Genomic DNA, 10,158 nt, shown 5'->3' on the forward strand with positions numbered 1-10,158 from the left:
TATCTTGAAAAAATTATTAATTCACTAAGTATTAATTTAATAAGGCTTTACTATACTTTCTTTTTTAGTCTGTTTTAAAAAGAATAATTTTTCTTTTTTGATAAAATTTTAATTTCAACTTTCCATATAATATGTTTGAAGTCATAAATCACATGATATTTTGATACATTTAATACAACTTTGACTAGGATCATAAAATTTAAAAATCTTCATTAATTTTCCTTAAATAAAGTATCGAGTCAAACTATTAACTTTTAGTACTTAATAGGAGTAGTAGTATCATTTTATTGTGCAGGTGCATTTTCATTGATTTTTTTTCGAAAGAAAGGGCATGAGAAGGCAGTTGAGACGGGAGAGCGAGTACTATAAATAGACTTGATCGGAAAATCCTTCTCCTCTGTGTTTCTTCTTCTTCTTCTTCGCCGTCGAGATGGTTAATGGAAACAAGCAAATCGCTGATACTGTTGCAGCAGAGATGAGGGTAATGCGTGCTCTAATGGAGAGGCTGTTTGGAGAATTGAATTCCAGGCTGGACAAATCTGATGCCAGGCTGGAAAAATTTGATGAACAAATTTTAGAGTTGAAAAAATGCATTGAATCTTCTAGGGATCAAGAGAAAGGCGAAAAAATGATCATCGAAGCTGCCATGAATCGTTCCTCTGACGGCCATGAGAACTCATCGATGCTGCAGGTACAATTAGTTTTACTTCTGTAGAGTTGATTTTCCAAAATTAAAATTGTTGTAATGATTAATTTTGAATCTTTGTTCAATTGTTGCTGATTTATTTAAGGAGGAGCAAGTTAAACGGCACAGAGAACCCATAACCGCTACTTATAGTCGCAAACGCAGCAAAAAGAAGGATTCTGTTTCACTGATTGAAGATGATGGTGTTGATGCTCCGATTGTAGATCTTGTTCCTACTGAGATAGAAAGGATTGATGTTAACGTTCCGATTGTAGATGTTGTTCCTACTGAGATAGAAAGGATTGATGTTAGCGTTCCGATTGTTCCTACTGAGATAGAGAGGATTGATGTTAACGTTCCGATTGTAGATGTTGTTACTACAGAGGAAAGTGAGATAGACATGGAGTTATCAGTGGACGGTGGATTCTGCGTGACTGGGTATCATGGGGAGGTACCCTTGGCTGTGCTAATGGGGGAAGAAGAGACTACGCACAATTTCATCAATGAATCCTTAGCAGATAAGTTAGGTTGTGAGACAGTTCCATTAATCCAGCCTCAAACTGTTCGCTCAGATTTGGGGGAAATGGTGAGCTCCAGAGTATGCAACAACTTTCAATTGTCAATGGAAGGCACTGTGTTTAATTTGAAAGTATATCTACTTCCACTGTCGTCGAAATATGACATGGTTTTAGGAGGGGAATGGCTAGGGACCCTTGAGAAAGTTATAATTAGTTCTGCTGGTTTGGAGTTGTACCTACAAGGAGGAGAGAAGAAATTCATGCCTTTCAAAAAATCAGTTAGAGGCCGACGACGCAAGCGTTTTTAAATCATTCTATTAATGCCTATTTGTTTCTGTTTTCTTGCGATATAGATACAACTTGTTGCATGTCATTTTGAGTTATGAATTCATTTGAGTTCTTACTTGTTAATTTGTTACATTCACATATAACTCTCTGCTAGTTTGATTGTCAAGGGGTTGTTCCATTTTCATCTGAGTTTTGTCCTGTCCCTCTTATTTGTGCACCTTATATTCATGAAGATTGAAGGGTACAGGTTTTTTTTTTTATTCTTGTACTGTTGAAAACAGTTTACATTTTGCGGTCAACTTACCTGTTTTTATTCTTAGGATAATTTTATAAACATTCCTTGAAGTTTCGCTTTATAACATATGTTTTCCTTTTGATTTTGAATATTACACCATCTTCTCTTATTTCGCATTTAGTGTAACAACTAACAAAAATATTTTTCAGTCTAAACTGAACAAATATACCCCTTATATATTCATTGCAATGTTTTTCTTTATTTTGTGACACAAAACTCTTTTAAAAAATTATTTAGAATGGAATGTGTATTTAATTAACTAAGTCTATTAAATTCTTTATACTATATTTATATGAATTTTGTATTCGAATTTGAAAAACGAAATAATCCAAATCCAATTCTTTTTTTTAAAAAAAAAAAAAACAATCCAATATCATTTGATACAAAATGTAAGCCCTAAAAAAAATCAAAAACATGAAAATTGTTATGGATAACGACTCATCACCCTACTAGCCCAACTAAATATCGTTCTTTATTTGTTATTTGTTCTTTTATAAGAGTATTTATTTAAGAGTTAAGTTTTGTGCACTATCAGTACATTAAATTTCTACACCATCATAATATGATATAACTAACCCAAGTCTACCTAAAATTTATGCATGGACATTTTCTTGCAATAAAAAGGGATGCTACAAATGAGATTAATGTTGAAGGAATTTAAAGAAGCAAAGTAGCAAACCCACATATTAAATGAGATGACGTTATGGTAAAATTTACTGATGAGCCATACGAATTGAAGGATGCGTGACTGGGTACCATGGGAAGAGATGTTTGAGTGTCATAATCGCGTTAATGGATTCTTCACACAATTTTATTGATGAACCCTCAATGGATAAGCTAGGGTGTGACTCATACTCAATTAAGCCTCGATGTGTTTGAACATTTTTTGCGGAAATGGATGACATGGTGACCTCGAGAGCATGCAACAACTTTCAATTGTCACTGCAAGGCACTGTGTTTAGAGCTCCGATTTATAGTCTGTTTTTCTTTTGATAGTTCAATCGTGAAATTTCTTTATTTTTGTATTTACATAGTATGAATGTGTGACTTGTTATAAGTGATCCTATTAATAGTACAGAGAATAGTCTATCGTCTGGAACACAAAATAGACCAGGAAATATTTTTAATCTGATCCAATTAAGTCACATTTCTGATTTCTTGGAATCCATCTTATTGTAATGATTAAATGTTAAATAGATCGACTTTAAATTACCTCTTTGCTTTTTCTATTTGCAACTATATAGTTTAATCATCCAAGTGGCAAGTGTCGATGGAATTTGTATGGTTAGCCTCTTTACTACTACCTTTTTTTGCAACTCATTTTTCTTTTCTTTTTTCTTGTATACATTATTACTCTTTTTTTTAATCTTTTATCGAGCTTAATAAATTCAATCACATATAAGATGATAAATTCAATCATATTATATACGTGCATTATTTACTTCATGACTTTCCTTTTCACGCCTAATAATACTCAATTTGGAGGCGAATGGAAATCAATAACGTAACTACACAAAAATTTATCTCACCTACCTAAAAGATCATCAATACAAAAGTATGAAAGTGAAATTAATTAATGGCATAGGTATACAAAGTTGATAAAAATGTGCCTATGTACTAAAGGAGGTATCGTATTGGAGCACATAATATGTAATCGATTTCCACGTAGAGAAAGATTATATAGATGTATATGATCGTAACTCGTAGCTTCCTCCCAATTTATAGTATAATGAAGTACCGATCTTAATCCTGGTGATGAAACTATTTTGATTCCATTCAAATGTGATACATTTTGTTGCGTTGTGGAACCAATACTTGAATAATCACCAATAAAGTTAGGTTTTCAAAGAAGGTAGAGGTCTTAGGTTCGAGCCCTAGGTATGGAGAAAATCATGTTGTGAGCACCACCCCTGAATGGGCCCTGCAGAGCGCGATCCGAATTTAGTCGGAGCTCCAATGTGGGTGGGAAATAAAAAAAAGATATAATAAAGTCACTATTTAGTGAAAATACATATTAAATTCACGTCTAATACTCTGAAAAAAACAAAATATTATACTGCATAGTCAGTAAAAAATGTCCAACCTTAAATCAGTACAAAACTATAAAAGCGAAATTCTAACGGTTGAATTGTCGTAAAAATGCAAAAAGAAGGAAAGATTATTTTACATTATCATCCTTTTTAAAATTTAAGCGTAAATTCAAAATCGTACATATAACGATAAGGAAATTATAAGTATATCAATTGAATGAAACTTGAATCTCAAATTAGAGACGGTTAAATTATATTACTCTCTCGGTTTAATTTAAGTGTCTTAATTTGATTAGACATGAAATTTAAGAAATAAAAAGAGATTTGTAAATCTTATGATCTTAAATTAAAAATGTGTATGGTACTAAATGTCCTTTTTAAATCTTGTAGTTTTAACATTGTCAAATAAAATATTTAAATATAAAAAACTGTACTTTTTAAGGACAAACTAAAATGGAAATTAAATTAAGACACTTCAATTGGGACAAAGAATAGTACTACTTTATATTGATCTCTTGAATTTCTTTTTCAGGTTACAAACTTTACACGTCTCTACGGTCATTTGGCATGGTTTATAGGAATAACGTCATAATATATTAGTAATGATGATATTAGTTATTCATGGTGTGATTTGGATATTGAAATTAACATTATTTTTTATGCATTATTTAATTTGATATATTGAAATTAACATAAATTATGTATAAAAATATGCTTCACAAATATGGTGAAGAAAACATAAATTTTTATTTTTTTTGAGGAATGATTAAAATCTTTAATCAGGCCAATGCATGCAATAAACCATTATAGGAAATACTGTAATGTCAAATAGAATATATAAATAATGGTTGCATTATTTTTTTTTCTGCCAGTAAATTAAATAACCTGATACTAATAAAAAGGCAAAACCAAAAAAGAAAGATAAATTGTAGGCAGTGGGATTGTCCTTTGTGTCTGTTGTCACAATAATAACTAGTACAAATCCCTCTGCACCATTTGAAGAGTCTGTGCCCTCCTACTTTACCACTACCAATATCTCAGTGCCACTCTGAGAGACACCATTTCTGTTTTTGCATGTAAAAGTGAAAGCAAGCTACAATGCACACAGAGAACATTAATAGGGAAATATGGCAGCTTAGTTGGTTTTGAGAATTTCTTGAAGCTCTTCTTAAGTTTTCTCAAAGAATACAAGGTTTGTTTTCAACTCTTTATTTCTAATGCAAAAAACCCTTTTGGGTCTGGCAAATATTTGTGTTGTTCTTTTGAAAAGATTGAATCTTTACAAGTTTTTCTGTTTTACAATGTGGTTTGCTTGGTTAATCTTTATCTTTTTCAATCTGTTTAATTTCTTCAGATATTTTTTTTTCTTCTTCTTCAGCAGTGTGATTTAGGAGGTTGAGATGTATGGGATGAACTGAGGTGTGTTTTTGTTCATTATGGGCTAGAGAAATTGCCTTACTTGTACAGTTGAACAGAGCTAAGTATTAATCTTTAGTTGAAACTAAGAAAAAAAGAAGCAGTTCTGTTTGGCAGTAATGGGGTTACTGGGAAGGTTAGGGGTTTGCTAGCAATGTGTGGACATAGTAGATGCATATTGTTATTTCTGTTTCTTGAAAAGGTCGAAAACTCCACCCCACCGTGAAAAAGGACTTCCATATATGTAAAATTGTTAACAGGTACTCAATGGATGAAGAACTATACTATTGTGTGGTGTTCAAGTTTTGTGCTAGCTAGTCTTGTTAAATGATGATGTCATTGGTATTTGATACTCATATCCCAATTCACTTCTGTATGATGTTTTATGATGAATACGAGTTTGTCAGGTATTCTGCTTATACTATAGCTTGTGAGTGGTTCTATTGGCAACTGTCATTATTTGCTACCCATATATCTGAAAATGTTGTGGATTTCTTGCTGATTCTGCATCTTTCAATGTGTATCATTTCTCTGATATTTGTTGCAGTTGTTAATCCACTAATTATGTAGAAGTAGCTCTGTTTGCATCCCTGATTATGTACTAATCTAAAATTTTGTCACACGTGATTTTGCGTTTTCCTCTAGTTTGAATTATCCCAACTATTTTTTAGTTAACAGAATTGAATTATGTCAGGGTTGTGAAGATGAAAAAGGAAATTTGGTTTCCAAGCAGTGACATGCTATATGAAGTACTACCAAAATTGTCTACTAAGGATTTGCTGAAATTGAAGTGTGTATCAAAGGGATGGCAATGTCTTATGTCTGACCGCAGTTTCATCCAAGGACAGTTGAAAAAGATGGAACCTCTAACGGGTTTCTTCTATCAGGGTAGGTACCAGTGGTGTGATGAAGATTATGACTGGATCAGCTTCATACCTATAGAAAGAGTTACCACGGAAGTCCATATTGATGTTCTTGATTTCCTCCCAGAACGTATTGTCATCCAGGATTCAAGTTATGGACTAATCTGTTGTCGAAGTAGCTTTCCTTGTGATGTTCCTGTAATCTACATCTGTAACCCGCTGAATAAGGAGTGGAAAGAACTTCAGTGGCCAAATCCTTCCAGAGAAAGCTGCATAACCTTGGTTTTTGATCCATTCAAGAACCCAATTGATGCATTCACAAGTTTTAAGGTTGTGATAGTTAGCCAAAATGAAACCAGTACAGAAGGAGATGGATGTTTCTCTTTTAACATCTATTCATCAGAAACAGGAGAATGGAGAATATCCGGAGAGATTTGTCTTTGCAATCACAACATGCAGAAAAAGGGATGCATCTGTGTAACAGGGATTCTGTATTGGCTTACTGATGGAGACGAAATCCTTATGTTTGATCCAGAAAATGAGATATCTTGGTTGATAATGGTACCACTCCCCACCAACCAGTTCAATTTAACACCCGAGATGTGCATGGGAGAAGCTGAAGGGAAGCTACATTATGTGTTAATATCTGAGCACGGACTTCAATTGTGGGTGCTGAAGGATCATTTTACTTCTCAATGGGATCTTACTTTTACGATCTCTTTGGAATTGCTGGAAAAAGAAAACGACAAGTATCTGTTCAAGATAGCTGAAAAGTTAGTAAGAGACTACAATTCAGGGTATCCTTGGATCGGGACTCTAGCTTTCAAGGACAACATCTTGCTTATGAGGGTTGCAGCTGATATCTACTTGTATCAGTTTGAGACAAAGAAGATGCGACACCTCTGCAGCCTTTCTGCTCTTGCACCAAAGCCTTTCTTTTGTGCTACTGTGGTTCCATATACAATGAGCTTAGTTCCACTTGCTTAGGCATAAAAAAATCTCCTTTGGTTTAGCAATGTATGTTGGCCATGACCGATAATATGCTTGGGATATCCATCAGTTTTTGTTCCATCTTTCGGGCGAGCATGTATAGAAAGGCTTTAATTACACTAGTTTTTAATTATATGGAAGTGCATATGATGCGGAGACAGAGATATTAAACAGGAAAGTCACAATTACTTTATCTTAGATTGTATTCTATATTATATTATGATCTGATATCAAAGCTTTAATAGATCTATGAATAGTTCTCTTTTACTTGCTCAATTGATGTGTTTTTCAATACTTAAAGAGTTTATTTTGATTCAAAACTTTAGTTGTTAGTTTTATTATATATGAGGAATATTGTAGCTGCATATATTTCTTGTTTTCTTTACAAAATATCCATATGCTTCCTTCAAAACTCAAAAAGTTCAAAGCTTTACATGAAATACTAACTGGTATTCATAATGAGACATCTTTTTCTAAATTTACAACAAAGAAAAACTACAGAGCATCAGTCATATGGGACAAGAACCAAGAGGAGGAGGAGGGTAAATATTTGAATGTACTGCGTCAATGTGTGGCGACATCAAGATTGGATAACGCCAAAGCCATTCACGCGAAACTGCTGAAAAACCCAGGCGGCAGGTCTTCGCTATACTTACACAACCATATTCTAAATGCTTATGTGAAATGTGGTGACACTGCGAAAGGACTCAAACTGTTTGATGAAATGACTGACAGAAATGTCGTGTCTTGGACTGCCCTCATTGCTGGATTTGTGCAAAAGGGTTTCCCTGTTGAAGCTTTCTCTCTGTTTACTCATATGCACCGGAGTGGGACGAAGCCTAATGAGTTCACTTTCGTGAGTGCCCTTCACGCTTGCTCGTTTGAGGATAGATTAAGCTTGACTAATGCATACCAAGTATATGGACTAATTACAAGACTTGGATTCGAGTCTAATGTTTATTTAGTGAATGCTTTTTTGACGACTTTGATAAGGCACGGTAGATTAGATGAAGCATTAATGGTTTTTGAGTGGTGTTCCAATAAAGATATTGTTACTTGGAATGCAATGCTAAGTGGTTGCATGCAATTTTGTTGCTCAGAGGTACCAAGGCTTTGGTACAGGATGATCCACGAAGGAGTTGTACCAGATAACTTCAGTTTTGCTAGTGTTCTTACTGGGTTAGCAGAGCTTTTTGTTCTTGATTTGGGTGTGCAAGTACATTCCCAGCTTGTTAAGTCTGGTCATGGAAGTGAGATGTGTGTAGGGAACTCTTTGGTGGATATGTATTTGAAAAATCGAAGTTTGGGTGAGGGTTTCAAAGCATTCGAAGAGATATGTTTTAAAGACGTTTGTTCCTGGACGCAAATGGCAGCAGGGTGTTTGAATTGTGACGAGCCAATTGAAGCTCTCAGGGTCATTGGAGAAATGAGGAGGGCAGGAGTAATGCCTAATAAGTTTACCCTAGCAACAGCTTTTAGTGCATGTGCCAATACAGCTTCTTTCAAAGAAGGGGAGAAAGTTCATGGCTTGAGGATCAAACTCGGGGATGACATTGATGTCTGTGTAGATAATGCATTGCTCGACATGTACGCCAAATGTGGTAGCATGGATGGGGCATTCATGGTTTTTCAGTCAATGGATGAACACACTACTGTTTCATGGACCACTATGATTATGGGCTATGCGCAAAACGGATATCCCAAAAAAGCTCTTGAAATTTTCCATCAGATGAGGGAGGAAGGGACAGAGCCTAACTACATTACCTACATATGTGTACTTTATGCTTGCAGCCAAGGAGGACTTATCGACGAAGGATGGAAGTATTTCACATCAATGAGTGATGACTATGGTATTCTCCCTGGAGAAGATCACTATGCTTGTATGGTGAATCTCCTTGGACGTGTTGGACGTGTTAGAGAAGCTGAGGAACTAATCTTGAGTATGCCCTTTCAACCAGGTTTGCTGGTCTGGCAAACGTTGCTTGGAGCATCCCGACTTCATGGGGATATGGAAACTGCAAAACGAGCAGCAGAACGAGCATTACAAGTTGACAAAGTTGATCCTTCAATCTATGTGTTATTGTCCAATACATTTGCTGGTTTGCAAAACTGGGATGGAGTTGGAACTGTGAGGGAATTGATGCAAAGCAGGGATGTCAAGAAAGTCCCTGGCTCCAGTTGGTTTTAAATGTCAAGAAAGAATCCTATGGTGTAACTTTGAGTCTCTAGCTTGAATGATGAACCAGTAATACCTCAAGTAACTCCCAATATAACAGTAAAAGCAAGACATTAGGTGGAGTTTTTCCATTGTAATAAGATCCACACAAAGGAAAAGCACTTACCATTTGTTGGTTATAATGTTTGTCTAGCGAGAACAGTATAGGCTGTATTTGGCCTTTTTGTTTTTGGATTTTTACTATTGGTGTTGTTTTAAATTATTTTAACTTATTATAACAGGTGACATTTTAGTTTTAGTAATTTCAAATCTCATATTCTAAAGAAACTTATTTATAGATATTATTTTGAACGTATGATAGTGAAAAATTATGTAGGCATAAAACTTAAAACTCATTTCAGAATAGCTTTTCCATATCTTTTGCAAAAGTTTCACTCAATTTAACCTTTTTTTCTCTTTGGGGTTATTGAATTGAAAGGACCATATAGACTAAAGTATTTTTTTTTTCTTTGAAGGGTCCACTCTTTTTATTATAGCAGAAAAAGGAGTTCACGTGAATTCTTGCCACGTGGCTTAAAACACAATGCTTACTTACTTATCCAACTTGCTAACCTCTTGGGTTCCTTTCGTGCAATTATTATTTATGATTAATTTCTTTATACTCTTTAACTTTATATCATAGTAAAATAACAGAAAGGGGTTTTTCCAAAGCAATATGATCCACGAGAATTCATAATAAGTTATTTGAAATTGAGGAATATTTACTATTAGGGTTGCTTATTTTGAACCTCAAATCATATTAAACAAAATTTAAACTTGAATTGACCCAACATGGCAACCTCTTGAACTTCCCTTAATTCAGCCACTAATTGGGCTGACACAATTTATAGGAAATGT

The 10,158-nt window shown here is 34.4% G+C and overlaps 2 protein-coding genes and 1 pseudogene across 2 annotated transcripts; all 3 read left to right on the forward strand.

The window, feature by feature from the left end:
- Positions 1-430: 430 nt before the first annotated feature.
- LOC125814041 (uncharacterized) lies at positions 431-1,524 on the forward strand (annotated as a pseudogene).
- A 4,406-nt stretch (positions 1,525-5,930) lies between these two features.
- On the forward strand, positions 5,931-7,082 carry LOC125813901 (uncharacterized). Its single transcript, XM_049493376.1, has one exon. It carries the CDS (start codon positions 5,937-5,939, stop codon positions 7,080-7,082), a length of 1,146 nt encoding a protein of 381 aa, XP_049349333.1. The 5' UTR covers positions 5,931-5,936.
- Positions 7,083-7,427: 345 nt separating this feature from the next.
- LOC125813856 (putative pentatricopeptide repeat-containing protein At3g15130) lies at positions 7,428-9,273 on the forward strand. Its single transcript, XM_049493327.1, has one exon. It carries the CDS (start codon positions 7,483-7,485, stop codon positions 9,271-9,273), a length of 1,791 nt encoding a protein of 596 aa, XP_049349284.1. The 5' UTR covers positions 7,428-7,482.
- Positions 9,274-10,158: the final 885 nt, after the last annotated feature.

The sequence above is a fragment of the Solanum verrucosum genome, unplaced genomic scaffold (genome assembly GCF_900185275.1).
Source record: "Solanum verrucosum unplaced genomic scaffold, falcon-dt-bn FXZP01000205.1, whole genome shotgun sequence".
In the NCBI taxonomy this organism is placed as follows: Eukaryota; Viridiplantae; Streptophyta; class Magnoliopsida; order Solanales; family Solanaceae; genus Solanum; species Solanum verrucosum.